Source organism: Narcine bancroftii, chromosome 6 (assembly GCF_036971445.1).
Source record: "Narcine bancroftii isolate sNarBan1 chromosome 6, sNarBan1.hap1, whole genome shotgun sequence".
NCBI lineage: Eukaryota > Metazoa > Chordata > Chondrichthyes > Torpediniformes > Narcinidae > Narcine > Narcine bancroftii.
This window is the reverse complement of record NC_091474.1, coordinates 160,500,848-160,517,354: the sequence shown is the minus strand read 5'-3', so window position 1 is coordinate 160,517,354 and position 16,507 is coordinate 160,500,848. Positions and strand designations below refer to the sequence as shown.

General features: G+C 37.1%; 1 protein-coding gene across 10 annotated transcripts in view; it reads right to left on the bottom strand.

Annotated features, from left to right (window-relative positions):
• The window catches only part of otofa (otoferlin a), a 547,981-nt gene that overhangs the window by 348,572 nt on the left and 182,902 nt on the right, over positions 1 to 16,507 (bottom strand). For all 10 annotated transcript variants that reach the window (XR_011340468.1, XM_069886486.1, XM_069886480.1 and 7 more), the window contains one exon: positions 10,765 to 10,823. Coding sequence is in view for 6 of the 10 variants with exons in the window: in XM_069886480.1 (XP_069742581.1) it covers positions 10,765 to 10,823 (59 nt within the window). In the remaining 4 variants the exon portion in view is untranslated. The remainder of the gene's footprint in view (positions 1 to 10,764; positions 10,824 to 16,507) is intronic.

The following is a 16,507-nucleotide window of genomic DNA, read 5'->3' as shown; positions in this document are numbered from 1 at the left end:
GAAATATAATGCACATACGTGGGCTAGAAAGGGGGTCAGGAACAATGGAGTGGATAATATGAATGTGCGGGTTTGTAAAGAGGAGAGAAAGGAGCGTCTGGATTACCTGAAGGTCTAGAGTGAATCAGAAAGGCAGACGGTGTGCTGAAGAAGCTGTTGAGAAGAAAGTGGTTGTTGGAGAGAAAAAAATAAAAACATCGGTGTAATTTTATGGTTTATTGTATGTACTGGCCAGAACAGGCTGGGGCTGGCCCGCCCACCTGACGACATCCTCTCCTAGACTCCTCCCCTGTGACCCAGGCCATAAAGGTCGAGTCCCCTCTTCCTCTCCTCACTTTCCCTAGCCTTGACCCGGGCCAGCAGTCTCTTGTGTAATAAAGGCCATCGCTCCCCTCAGTCTTTGTCTCTGTGGTTATTGGGGTAACTGGTAGTGCCCAACAGTTGGCACAGTTTTTTTTTGCTGAAGATCATTGAGTGACTTCTTTATTGTTCATGCAACATGCAGGCAGCAGTTCCTACAAGAGTAGGAAGGGAAATATTAAATTTAGAGATGATCCTTCAGGAGCCTCTGTCAGGGGCAAAGTACTTAACAATAGGGGAGTGTGACATTGTACTTTTAATTGACTGGATGAGAAGGGAAAGGCTTACATGTATTGCAAAAGCCTCCTTCTGCATGTCTGGTTTTGCTGGTCACTCACGAATTAATTTTGTAGACGTGCCATCAAAACATATGCCAAATAACAGAGGCCATCTTGGTGAATGAGCATTTAGAAGCAAGGACCAGAGGAATCTAATACCATGAATGCGCCATGCAATAATTGATACTTCCATCATCTCTCATTTCTCATCAGACACTTCACGATGGACTGAAAGGAAAATTCCCTGGTTTTTATTTCCCTTAAAAATGGCTCGAGTTTCAATCCAATTTTCTTTATTTGTTCCAAATTTTTAAATTATCTAATAAGAGGTGCAATCTAATAGGAGGATATTATGATTCTGCAATAGAACATAGATTTATTGAGCAAGTTGGCAAAACATTTGGAAAATGGAGTTTAAAGGGGAAAGTGCTCAGTGAGAGGAATCAAAAGGTGGATTGTTATCTAAATAAAGGGATTGCAAATGAGTGAAGTTTTGGGGGGAATCAGGTGCATGATTCACAAAATATAACCAGGCAGGTGCAACAAGCTGTAATGGAGGCAAATGAAATATTGGCCTTTATTTTGAGGAGTATGGGGTTTAAGGATTAGAAGATTTTGATAGAGTTGAACTGGGAGTTGACGAGGACACAATAGGAATACTGTGCACAGTTTTGATCCCCTTACATAAAAAAGAAACTAGTAGCATTGGAGGGAGTCCAAAGGAGATTTACCAAGCTCAGAGATTTGGTCTGTATTCCTTGGGAGTTTTGATGAATAAGGAGTGACCTAATTCTCATATACAAGATAGTATGAGAACTTGACAGAATGGATATTGAAATGTTCTCACTAGCAGAAGAGTGTCATAAACCAGGGGACATTGCTACACAGTTAGGAGCTAATCATTTAAAACCAAAGTGCTTGGAAATTTCTTCTCAAGGAGAAAAATTAATATCTGGAATTATCTGCTTCAAAAGGGTGGTGCAGATCAGATAATTGAATATATTTATGGTGTAGACAGAAACATTTGAAAGATGGAAGAGTTGAGGGTTACAAGGAACTGGCACAGATGAGGACAGCTTAGAGGAGCCATCATCACAGTACTGGTGGGGCAGACTTGAACATTCTGGTGGCCTACTCCTGCTCCTAGTTTTCACATGTTCACAAGTTAAACGAGCAGAAGCAGGGCATTAGGCCCATTGAGACTTTTCCATGACTCGACACTAAGTTGAATTATGCTCACATCTAGTTCCAATTTCCAACCTTTTCCTCACATCCCTCGATAGCCTTACTAATGAGATACCTATCCATTTCCTGTTTAAATACTCCCAGTGATTTAGTCTCCACTGCTTTGTGCGGCAGTGAGTGCCACAGATCCACAACTCTCTGACTAAAGAAGTTCTTCCTCCTCTCTGTTTTAATTGGACAACTTCTAATTTTAACGCTATGACCCCTTGTCCTCCATTCACCCATCAAGGGAAACATCTTATCCGCATTCACTCTGTCAGAACGTTTCAATATTTATGGATGTCTTTCTGGATATAAAGTTAATTGGGAAAAAAGTGAAATATTACCAGTAAGTGAAGGAGATTATTCAGTTTATAAGAATATTGTTAATTTCAAGTGGACTGATTGAATGAAATATCTGGTTTACCTATGATAGATTTGACTTATTTATCTCTTCCTGCGGATCGTATGATTGCTTTTCTTACACTAATGGCTAGAAGATCTATACTATTGAATTGGAAAGAGGTTAGTCCTCCCACTGTTTTCCAATGGTTTACCCAAACTATACTATGTTTAAATTTAGAGAAAATTAGAAACTCTGTCTATGAATCCCCTTCTAAGTTTGAGTTAACCTGGCGACCATTTATTCAATATTTTTATTTGTGGTGAGTTGATCTGGCTCTGATTTCTTTCTATGATTATGTATGATAATTGGGCTGTAAGATGAGATCGGAGTGATCGGCGTGGTTTAGCTATATCTGTAGGTTTTTTTTGTTTTTTTTTTAAGTTTTTTTAATTCAGATTTGTTTTTTCTTCTTTTTTGGGGTTTTTTTTCTCTTTTTTCATATATTGTTATTAATTATATCTTTTTTTTTAGAGATAGTTCACACCCTAAACTGATCTAAAAATTTTTTTTATGATATATTTTTATTCTGTAATATTATTGTTTAATATCTCTGTATTAATTCATTACTTACTATGTATTTTTTATCTCTTTGAACTGTATGTGTTTATAAATTATAATAATAATAAAAAGATTGAAAAAGAAAAGAATTAAATATCTGGGTATAATTTTGAATGTTAATTATCAATCTTTATATAAATTAAATTATGCTCCTGATTCAATGGAAAGATTTACCTATTAATTTAATGGGAAGGATAAATACAATTAAGATGAAAATCTTTCCACATATACAATATTTGTTTCAATCTATTCCGTATTTACTTGATAAATTTTTTTTCGAGATTTGAATAAAATGGTTAGGGAGTTTTTACGGAGGGGTAAATTTTCGAGAGTAGCTTTGAATAAATTAACTCGGAAATAAGAGTTCGGGGGACTACGTTTACCACATTTTCAAAATTATTATGAGGCAGCCCAACTTAAATTTATTAGTTCATTGATGGATTTGGTACAGCCTCCTAGTTGGGCTAAAATTGAGATGGCAAGCATTTCTGAATTTGAAATACATCAATTTTTGTTTAGGTGGAATATAAATTTGTTACAACAATATAATGTGCCTATACTAAAACATTTAATGAAGTTATGGATAAAGAAAAATAAAATGATAGGCTCTAGGGGTAAATTATTGGCTTTGACTCTGTTGTATAATAATCAACTTATTTCTTTTTCAATACATAATCAAAGTTTATTGCATTGAAGATTTAAAGGTGTGAAAAATTTGGGAGATTGTTTTAAAGAGGGCAAGTTTTTATCAGATGAGGCAAGATTTTGGTATTGATAAGAATTCTTTATTTCTTTATTATCAAATTCGATCTTTGATAAAATGTATGTTTGGTAGAGATATGATTTTACCTAAAATGACTAAATTTGAGACCTCTTGTGAAGGTACCAGAGAAGGGTTATATTTCATTTATGTATCAAATATTACAGGATGGTATGGATAAAAAGGGTTGGGATAGATCTAAAACTAAATGGGAAGCAGATATTAACCATATAACCATTTATGGAGCGGAAACAAGCCATGTTGGCCTTTCGAGTCCGCACCGGTTCACTGATTTTGTGCGCCCTCTTCAGGCATTGGTCCTGGTAGATCTTCATTCAATAACGATGGGCGAATTCAATGCAGGTGGAATCTTAATGAAATTGAAAGCAAGATTGTTGTCCTGGCACCACACAACCAGATTCTTTGAGAAACATAAACTCTGGTATGGATCAGCTAGGCTGAATGGTCAAATTTTGGGCTGCAAATTCCCTGGTAAACTGATTACCTGGAAACATATACTTTTTCTGAAGAGGATTGGTTAGATATCTGTTATGATAGTGTAACTAAATTGATAAATGCACGTTATGCAATGATTAATTACAATTTTTTACATAAATTATATACGACACCTGAAAAATTAAAAAAATATTGTTTTAATGAATCAGATTTGTGTTTTAGATGTGGTGATACGGTTGGAACTTTTTTTCATGCTGTTTGGTCATGTATACATATACAATCTTTTTGGAAGAAAATTCAATAGTTTTTAGAATATCTGTAGAAGATTAAAATAGTTTTAGATCCAACAGTATTTTTATTGGGTAGTTTGCAACCTCTGAAAGGCTTGGGATTAGATAAGTTTCAGCTTGCTTTTGTATATTTAGCTTTATCCATAGCGAAAAAATGTATTTCTAGTATGTGGAAAGATACAAATATGATTGATATTAATAGATGGCATAATGAGATGAAATATTGTTTAATAATGGAAAAAATAATATGTTTCACATGATAATTATAATTTTTTAATTAATAAATGGCTGTTATACTCAGAATTTTTACATTTCAATTTATATTGATTAGATTTTATGTATATTTAACTTTTTAAAAAATATTATTTTTTCTTTTTAATGGCTCTCCTTAGGAGAGTTGGCCGAAGGAGTGGAGGGTTCTTTTCTTTGTGTGTGTATATACATATACAGATATACAATACATATATATATATATACACACACACATATACACACATATACATATATACAATACATATATATATAAATGTGTAAAATGTTCATGTTTAATTGCTGTATATGTCATATATTATGTTTTTTAATGAGTAAATAAAGTTTAAAAAAACCTTTCAATATTTGAAATGTTTCCATCAGATCCCCCTCATTCTCCTATACTTCAATGAATACAATCTAAGAGCTGCTGAACGCTTCGCATACATCAGCCCCTGCATTCCAGGAATCATCCTAGTAAATCTCCTCTGCACCCTCTCCAACATCACATCCTTTCTAAGATAGGGGGCCCAAAGCTGTACACAGTACTCAAAATAGGGTCTCACCAGTGTTCCATTAACAGATCTCCACTCATACACTATACCTCTTGAAATGAATGCTAGCATAGCATTTGCCTTCTTCCACTACCAACCACACCTGGGCATTAACTTTTAGATTACTCTGCATAAGGACACCCAGGTCTCTTTGCACCTCCAAGGAGTGAATTTTCTCCCCATCCAAATAGTACTCTGCCTGTTTATTTCCACTCCCAAAATGTAGAACCAAACACTTCTCTTCATTGTACTTCATCTGTCATATATTTGCCCAGTCTCTCAATCTGTCCATATCCTTCTGCAATTTTACAGTTTCTTCAACAGTTCCTGCTCCACCACCTATCTTGGCGACATCTGCAAATTTGGCCACAAAACCATTCTACAATCCAAATCGTTAATATAAATTGTAAGCAACAGCAGACCCAAGACTGACCCCTGCAGAACACCATTTGATGCAGGCAGCCATTCTGAATTGGATCCCTCAATTTCAACCCTTTACTTTCTGCTTATCAGCGCATTTTCTATCCAGTCTAATAGCATCCCTGTAATTTCATGGGCCTTCATTTTATTTATCAGCCTAATATGCAAAACCTTATGAAAGCCTTTTTAAAATCCAAATATACAACATCCCTTTGTCTATCCTGAGATTTTTTCAAAAAACTCTAATAGGTTAGTCCAGCATGATCTACCCTTTTAAAAAAACTATGCTGACTAGGACCAATCCTGTCATGAATTTCACAACTTCATCCTTGAGGATTGACTCCAATATCTTCCCAACCACTGACATCAGACTTATAGATCTATAATTTCCTTTTTTCTATTGCCCACCTTTCTTGTACAACAGAACCACATTTGCAACCTTCAAATCCCCTGGATTCAAATCCCCTGATTTCTGGAAGATTGCCACCAATGGATCTACAATCTCCAAAGCCACCTCTTTCAAAACCCACGGGTGTACTTTGCTCAGTCCGGGATATTTATCGGTCTTTAATCCCTTCAATTTACCTCACACAATTTTTCGAGTAATCTTAGCTCTACTCCCTGAAGCTTCTGTCTGGTAGGAATATTACTAATGTCTTCCACAGTGAATAGAGATGTAAAATATTGATTTAATTCTTCTGCCATATCTTTGTAACCTGTTATAATTTCCCCAGCATAGTTTTCTATCACTCCTATGACAACATGTCTCTCTTTTATTCTTTATGTATTTAAAAACCTATCTTTTTTGTATTGTTTGTCAATCTCCTTTCATAACTCATTTTCTTTCCTTATGACTTTATTTCTTTCTGTAAATTTCTGAAGGAATCCCAGTCCTCTGATTTCCCACTAGTTTTAGCTTCCTTATATGACCTCCCCTTAGCTTTTATCTTGGCCACATTGGTACCATCTTTCCTTTGACTAATTTCCTTTTCCTTGGAATATATCTATCCTGCATGCCTTTAATTATTTGCAAAAATATCTTCCAATCTTGCTCTGTTCCTCTGACTAGTTTGCTTTTTCAGTCGACCCGAGTCAGTTCTTTCCTCATACCACCATAGTTTTCTTTATTCAACTGAAAAATTGATACATCTGATAACATTTTTTCCTTTTCAAATTTGAAATTGAATTTGACCATGTTATGGTCACTGCTTCCTAGAGGTTCTAAGACCTTTAACTTCCTTACGACCTTAGTTTCATTGCACATGACCCTGTCAAGAACTGTGGATCCCCTGGTAGGCTTCTCAGCAAGCTGTTCAAAAAATCCACCTCTTAGGTTTTCTACAAACTCACTCTCCTGCGATCCAGTAAATTCCTGTCCTTTCCAATCCCCTGCCATGTTAAAATATCACCCACAATTATTTTGATATTGTCTTTGTAACATGCCCTTTGTATTTCTGTCTGTATCTCATAGTCCACTTCCCAGCTGGTATCTAGTGGCTTGTATATAGCTGCCAATATAATCTTTTTTGCCCTTAGTATTTATTAGTTCAACCCATACTGATTCTACTGCTTTAGACCCTATGTCCCTTCTTTCTAATGATTTAATGTCATTACTCATCAGAGCCACCCCTCCACCTTTACCGTCCTGCCTATCTTCCTATAGACTGTATATCCACAGATATTGAGCTCCCAATTGCATGAATCATTGAGCCATGTTTCAGTAATGGCCACAATGTCATACCTTTTTAGTTGAACCTGAGCAACTTACATTTTTTCTGATGTCACTTGTATTAACATATAGTGCCCATAAGGCTGTTATCGATGTCGTTTGTGCTATATTCTTGTTGAACATCTTTCTCCTGTCTGCTCACCTACCTTTCCTTTATGTTATTATTGACCACCTCTTTACTATTAATTTCTACCTCTATTGTAACTCCCTGTTTCACTGCTATCCTATTCTCTTTGCTCCATTTTGATTTCCCTCCCCCAGCAAAGCTAATTTAAACCCTCCCCAACAGCTCTAGCAAACTCTCCTGCCAGGATGCAGCCCATCCCTTTTATAGAGATCTGACATTCTCCAGAAGCGATACCAATGATCTAGGAATCTAAAACCCTACCCTCTATACCAACCTTTTAGCCATACATTCATCTGCCGTAAATTCCTAGCACATAGCACAGGCAGAAATCTGGAGATTTCCACCCTCAAGGTCCTGTCTTTTAACTTTCTATCTAATTCCCTATATTCCCTATTGAGAACCTCTTCTCTACCTTTATGTCATTGGTCCCTACGTGGATCACAACATCTGGCTGCTCTCCTTCCCCTTCCAGAATGCTGCTGAGACAATTTGAGACATCCCTGACCCTGCCACCTGGGAGGCCACATACCATCCGGGAGTCTCTATGCATCCCAGCAAACTTCCTGTCTGCCCTCCTAACCAACAAATCCCCTATTACTAATGCTCTCCTCTTCTCAGCCCTTCCCTTCTGAGCCGAGGAGTCAATCTCTTGTGCCAGAGACTTGACCGCCTCGACTGGTCCCTGCTAAATTTTCCCCACCAGCAGTATCCAAAACCACATACATATTGGCTGTAGGAACGTCCACAGGGATACTCTGCATTACTGGTCCCTTCCTTTTACCTCCCCTGACATTTTAAGATTACAGCACAATAGACAGTCCAATTACACCCAATCAACCTACCAAACTTTTCAAAGAAAACCAGAGCACTTAGAGAAACACCATGCAGGATATAGAGAGAATGTCCTTGCAGACAGTGCTGTATTTGAACCTTGGTTGCTTTGCTAACCACGCTCTTGTCTTTCACAGGAGATTACATTGGACTAATTGAGATGGACTTGGTTCACAGTCTGGATTTACTGCTCAATGTTTCCACCTGCCACACTTTCTTGGCCAGGTGCAGAGGTCACCATGAAGTGATTGCATCCAGAATAATAGGCTCTTAACCATCACCAAATGTCAGGCAGCAAACTAGAGCCTTGCCCTCTGACAATTTTAAGAAGAGACAAGGCAGAGATTGTAGCTGCCTCATGTCAGAGTCGGTGAGTTTTTGTAATGGTTAATAATTGCTTCTGACATTTTGTAATGATTCAGAACAATTAGAATTGCTGTAACATGTAGGAGTGACAGTATCGAGAAAATGTAGGGAGTGAGAAGGAGAATGGGATTCAGTAAGACTGAAATGAGGTGGTTTTGGATAATGAAGATATTGAATCCAAAGGGACATTATTTTTAAAAGACTATATGGACTATTAAATGGTACAGGAATGGGATACTATTGGAATAGATTGTTGGGGCATTGATGGTTATGGGGAGTGAAAGTACAATAGGATTAGATTGAGAAAACTTCTATTGATTAAAATGAGAAATCAACATTTACAGGAGGTAACTGAACAGTCTTGAATGACATTTTTATCTGCCTGTAGCCGTTTTGAGTGAGTTATATGCCTTAAAAAAGTCAGTTGAGCACCAGTCTATTCAAGTGGGGTACTTTCAATCTACGAAGATTCAATCTCAGCTCTGGTCCAAAGGACTATTGGAACAGCATTTTAGCAGGAAGAAGAATATTTTGAAAGGGGGAGAGAGGCTTTAAGTAGGGTTGAAGGCCACAGGATCCATCAGCTCATCTTTAAGCGAGTGCTCACCTTATTTAGTGAGGTGTTGAACTCCCAGTTATTGGAGAATGAGTGCCTGTACGCAAAGTATTTCTTGCAAGAAAATAGATTGTTGAACAATGACAGTACACAAGAGTGATGCGAACAATGAGAATAATATTTTGGATGTTTATGGAAAAATACTGCTGATCATTACACATTTGGTGAATTTCTGTTACAGTGAATTTCCCACTCAGCAATAATAAATTGGAAGTCTACACTGACAGGTCAGATATATGACATGGTTTCTTGTCACATAAATAATTACAATGTGCAAATGCACCAAAATTCTTTCTTGTTGCAGCTACGTAAATGCGCATGATCTACTAACAAGAGTACAAATTAAATTACAATGTGCCATGAGACAAAAAAAGTGATTATAAAATACAAAAATAGGTAGATGAATAAATATTCATAGTTATGATTGGTGCAAAAATATTGTGATGCTCCGATAGTGGGCAAATCAGTGGTGGCCCTGGAGAGGTATATGGTTAGGGCAATATGAGGAGGTTCAAATGCCTGATAGGTTTTTATTTACAGCAGTGGCTGTCTTCAACCAAGACAAATGTTTAAAAACACAGATTTCACAGGACAACCATAGATCAGCATACTTATCTTCAAATTGAGGGATAGCCACCTATGATTGGTTAACTTTAAAAAAAAAACTTTAGGGTTCAGGTTATGGTCTGTAAATGGCCTTTTATAATCAGTAATGAATTTAGGTATTCAGTTTAAAATGAAACAATGTTTGATATCAGTGAAAACATATATAAATGCATTCAAGGAATTTTCCCCTCCAGATTTTATGGTGCCTTTTCATGTACTCTATGATTCATACTCTTCTTAGGTACTCCAAGATATTCTATTTAACAGCATCCAATACAGAACAATAAATGCTAAAATCTCATATAACATTATAAGTAGTCTTTACCATATATGTGGAAATGTGAACAAAAATAAAAATCAAGGACACCTATCCTCCACTTGATAAGATGAGGAAAACTAGATAGTGTGAAGATGCATTTGATCATCCCTTAAACTGAGGCAGAAAATATCACCTCAATTTAAAAAAAAACCACACACTAGCAGTAAATGGATCCAAAATTCAGGTTCACAAATCTGTTGCTAGCCAGAACGGATTTTAAAAAACCCTTCATTAAGATAACATATAATTTACGTGATAATTATCTTTTTTTTTCCCAAATCAGAAAACATGGAGCCCTTATTCGGATTATATGGGTTTAAAAAGTTTTGAACTTTCTTCAGCCAATTGTGGCGGTGTTACTACCCCATTCTGTGGCATTTAATTATGTTATTGATGGGTGTATCTTTAGGGTTGGGGGTAATAGGGAGGGATTGGAGGGAGGGGTATTGGGGTGGATGGGTGGGAGTGGGGGTGGTGGAATTTGGTATATACCACATTGATTTTTTTTGTATACAAAAAATATTTGAATGAAATGTGGCTTGAAATTTTAAATAAAGTATTAAAAAAATCTTGATTTCCATTTAAATAATAAAATAACCACTAATGTAATTTTACCTCATCAAAGTGCGCCTCATCTTCACAGTTTTCCAGAACTCTGGTGTAATATGAGAGTCCTTGAATTTGAATAGAAAAGAAAAATATCAGTCAGAAACGACGACAAACATTAAATGTCATTTTTGAAAGCTGGATTCAACTGCATTTATAGTTACAATTGAAAAAAAAAGCTTTGCACTCAATAACTCAAAACATTAAAAACACAACGCTGGAGAAATTCAGCAGGTCAGGCAGTGTACATTATATAGCAAAGGTACATAACAGGCTTGAGCCTTCATCAAGGTATGGAGAATGTTGGTAAGCACCTGAACATAATGGTGGGTGGGTTATGGGGAGAAGCATCGTCGCAAAGGCAAGAGATAATACGTGGATGGGGGGGGGTGGGAAGGGCACAGCAGCAAGCAGGGGGAGGAGGGCTAACTGTGTATAGAGAGGAAAGGGGGTGGAGAGCTAAGAGAAAGAAGAGAAGGGAGGGAGAAGGAAGAGTAGGTTCAGAGAAAATGGAGGTCAATGTTAATACCAGCCCCCCACAGAAAATCAAGTGTTGTTCCTTCAATTTACAGGTGGTCTTGGTGGGATAGTACATGAAGCCATGGACAGGCATGAGAGTCTGGGGATGGGATGCAGAAATGAAATGGTTGGCCATTGGGAGATCCTGGTTACTGATGCATAGAGGGAAGATGCTCAGCGAAGTGATCTCCCAGTCTCTCTGATGTAGAGGGGGCCACAAAGGGAGCACCTTATACAGTAGTTTTATAGCAGAGTGAGAGTTCAGGAGCCTTGCAGTGGGTCTGTGCCCAGGTTGGTAGTGTTTGTGCTCCGTAGCTGCCACAAAGGATTGCAGGCTCCAGCGGAGCAGCAGACCGGTAAAATGCACCAGAAATGGGGAGAACACTCTCAGTTGAGAAGCAGAGGAGAGAGCCCTACAGGATGTTCTCTACAGCAGCAGACTAGCAAGGCTGCAAGCGACTTGCAGCTGTGGACCCACACTGGCTGCAGACTGCGAGAGACTGACTCATTGGAACCAGGATTTGAGAGGGTGCTGAGGGCAAGAAGGGATCCTGAAGAGCATTGGGCACTGAAGGTTTCATGATCATGTCAAAGCTTTATCTGGAACTTGGGTTGTTGATGGATCGAAAAGGAGTCTGTGCAGCTGCGGGAGCACTGGAGGTGAATCCACAGACACTCAACGACTTTGAAGGGACTCTCTTTTGCTTCTCTTTCTCTCTTACTATAAACGGTGCCGGCATCACTAATAGCAACTCTGTCTGCTTATAGCAGGCAGAAGGCTATTTTGTCTAATATTACATGTTCTGTACTATTACATGACAATAAAGAAATCTTGACTCTATAGTTTTTGATATTAATATGGACTCTTAACAGCTAATTAATTTGGATTGGAAAATACTCATGAACAACAAAGCTCTAGTTCATATTTAAGCTTTGAATGTGTGAAAGATGAATGGCCATCTTCTTAACATTAATTTGAATATGGTAGCTTTTATATTGTAAATGCAGATGACAATTTTGAAAATTAAGTGGGAAATCAAACTGCTTTCACAAATCATTAGAAATATTTTAATGCAAAAACATAATCAAACCCGTTTCTGAGATCCCGTATTCCAGATGGGACAGAACATTGGGGTGATGCACATATTACTCAAATTTGAAAGGACTCAGTTATTCTTTCTAATGACCATGTGGGATTACAAGCGATTTGTGTTGATATCAGCTTGGAATCAACAGACTAAGTAACTACGTTGCTCATTATTGCCTAGAAATAAACATCTCTTCCCAAATGAACAATCATAGACATCAGGATGAAAGTTGGCTTGGGAAATGTTAGAATGTTATTTTTTAAATTCAATTTTTAGACCATTTTCATTTCTCTTTTATTCCTTTCTTAATCAGTCCTTTCTTGCTCCTTTTTTTAAAAATATATATTTCTACAATTAATTTAACATCATATTTGCTTAGTCATCCATCTTAATTCTTCCTCTATTTTCAATTAATCTGGACTAAGATCCTTCTATCAAGGCATTTGATCTGAACAATTGAAACTTTTTTTTTGCATTGTCTGTATCTGTGAATATTAATCCATACTTTCATAATTATCTTTTCTTCATAGCTATTTCATTTATAAGTATGTCTTATGTACCTGTGTGTCTGTAGAAGAAAGAATTTTGGTGAATCTGCATTGTATTTATATTAATGTCAATAAACACTCACACCCATAAATCAATCATTTCGGGTTTCAGAAAAATAAAGGAACCTACTCTGGACATAACAGGAGCAATATGCTTGGTCTTTTAATTGGAATTAAAAATGGATAAGACATTAAATCAGTTGAAAAAATACATTTTGGGGTTAATGTTAATCAATGCTTTACCAGCTTTTCTCCTTAGACAACTAGCAATCAATGTCCTAATAAACTCATTTTACATAAAGGTAACATTATCTTCCTTGAGTGGTTTTAAATTTAAAATTTATAAAAAGACTTAGACATACAGCATGGTAACAGGCCACCTCAGCCCAAAAGCCCGTACGGTCCAACCACACCCAACCAAACCATAAACCGCAGCACACTTCGAACAATGGGAGGAAACCGGTGCCTCCAGTGGAAACCCACTCAGACACAGGGAGCATGTACAAACTACTTACAGACAGCACGGGATTCAAACTCTGGTCCCAATCGCTGGCACTGTAACAGTGTTATGCTGACCACTAGGCTAACCATGCTGGTTTTTTAGGAAAATAATTAAGGCACATTTTTAGTATATGGTTTTATCATCTACATTGATTCTCAAAGATTGGAACCATCAGTTTTGAGTTTCCAGTGCAGCTATTTATTGGATTTAAAATATTTGTTTAGCACTGAACAGATGCAGAAAACCAAAAACATAATTGATAACTGATGCTATAAAAGGATCATATGTACTTGTTCCAAATTAAATACAAATTCGAGTTAAAGACAGACCTAGGTAATGCAACTCGTTTTTAATCCAGGGACTGCTTGTACTCCAAGTGTGTTCTAACCAAATACCTTGTAGAGCGGAGTCATGGAGTTCCCAATTTTTGTTCTCCATATCTTGCCCAATTAAGGAAAACAGGTCAAACATCTTCACAACCTTGAAATGTACCTACCAATGCAACAAATGTACCTCCAAACAAAGAGATTGCTTTATCTTTTTAAAAAAATAGAAAAATGCAGCACAGCCACTGGCCATTTGGCCCACAATGTTGGCCCACAATGGGCATGATGCCAAATTAAATTTAAAAATCTGCTGTATGCTCATAGTACCTGATCCTCTATTTCCTGCATATTTGTGCATCTTTCTAGAAGCCTCTTTAATCCTACTTTTGTATCTGCTTCCATCACTATCCATGCCAGTGTATACAAGCAACTGATCAGACTGTGTAAAAAAACTTGCCCCATACATATTTAAACTCCCTCCCCATTCACCGAAACACATAATCTAGTAGGACTTATTTTTACTTTGGGGAAAAAAGATTGACCATCTACTCTATGCATCTTAGAGATCTGATAGAAATGCAATCAACCTCTCTCAGATCTCCCCTCTAATGCTCTCCAAATAGCTCATATCCTTAAAACCAGGCAGCATCCTAGTAAATATCTTTTGTTCCCTTATCAAAGCCTCCACATCTTTCCTGTCATGGTGTGACCAAAATTGCACTCAGTATTCCAAGTGCATCCTCAAAGATTTACATCATTGCAAAATGACTTCCATTCTTTTCTACTCAATGCCATGACCAACGAAGACAAGAATGTCAAACACCACCTTTATCACCCTTTCTACTTGTGCCTGCACTTTAAGGGATATTGCCGTTCTGATCCCTCTGCACATCAATCCTGTTGGATTTCTGCACATTCTCCTTACATTTGACCTCCCAAAGTGCCATTTCTCTAACCACATATGTAACTGATCTACACTATTCACAACTCCAAGCTTCATGTCATCTACAAACTAAACCCACCACCTACTTTTTCATCCAAGTCATTTGTATATGCACAGGCTCCAATGGCAAACAATCAGCCCAATCATTGAATCACTATCTGGTTAACATAAAACCACACGTTTCTTTTTGGATCTTGACAAATAAATTTAACCAAACTAAAAGTTTCCTGGCAATATATCCTGTTGTGGAGGCTTACAAATGATAGGGAAATTGATTGATTAGGGTATTTCTTTTATTATGATAGAATGTCTGTGAACTTTATTTTCAACTAATCTGTTTAAGGGGATATACTATTCAAGCCTCCAACAGTTCACAATGGGACAAACAGTCAGAATAGTTTGTCAGAGTTCATTATTTCTGAAATGTTCATAGTTTGTTGTTTATGATTCATATTAATTGCCACATTTCAGCTGCGAACAACTTGCTCCTCAACAGATTAGATGGTCATATCTTTTGATGCAGTACCATCTATACTCATCTACAGGTTCAATTTGAACCTTTACGCGAGAATGAAATGACACTCTACAGGTCAGCAGCAAAATAGTTCAAAGATAATATCTCAGATCCCACCAGCTCAGAAGCTAGTTTTAAGCCAATTCATTTCACTCCATGTAATACAAGAAATGGTTGAGAACACTGGATAAAATAATGACTGTGGAATCAGGACCACTGTGCTCTAAACCAGAGGGCCAGTGTCCTGTAGCAAGTGTGGCTCACCTCCTGACAACCATCTTCGACCAGACAAGTCAGAAATGGGACGGATTACATTTCACTTGCCTAGATGAGTGCAAACAACTCCCAAGAAACTCAACAACCCAGGGGTCAAAGCTGTTCACTTGATTAGCACCCTATCCACTACTTGAAACACAGAGACCAACAACAAAATGCCTTTGTAGAGATCATCATGAGAGCATCTCCCAAGCTATGACCCATCCAAGCTGCATGTCTTCCAGACTTAGAAATATGTTATTGACCCTTTGTAGTCATTAGGTCCAAATCCTGCAACTCCTTTCCAAATCTATTGTGGGAGTTTCTTCACTAGAAGGCTTGCAGCAGTTCAAGGCAGCTGTTCATTGGCCTTGTTGCCAATACCCAAATGCCAACAATTATTTTAAAAAAAAGTTCAAGTCATCAGTTATCCAAAATTTCTGTTACTTTATCAAACCAATCAGAAATTATCCACTCCTTCTTAATTTGAAGAGGTCATGAATTTACCTTTGATCTCACACTTTGAAAATCTTTATTATAATACCATTGCCTTTTTACTAACCAAAAAAAAACATTCTCAATCCAGCTAGAATAAGCTTCCAAAATCTGCAATCCACACAAAACTCATCATCTGTTATTACCAGTTATTGTGTCATTCCTTTAAGAGAGCAGAAAACATTGGACTGTTCAGTGATATAAATATTTTCTGCTTTATATGCCCTATATATGTTGGTAGGATCTCAAAAATATACATCTCCCACTGTGGTTAAATACTATTCTGTGTGATTTATGTTGAAGTTACTTTCATGAATTAAAATTAAATGCCAGAACTTTCTCTGAACAGTGGTGTGAATGTTTTTTTTTAAAAAAAGAAAGAAAGCAGTTCAACAAAATTTAATTGATTTGAGTGGGCACAGAAACATTTACGTTAACACCAGTGAAGTGGGGAGTCACAAACCAATGTGGAGGAGTACTTTGGAACCATTAAACATTTAAACTGCATTTAAAAAAAATATATCAAAGATCTATTGGTAGCAACCTGAAGAAATCAGGTAAC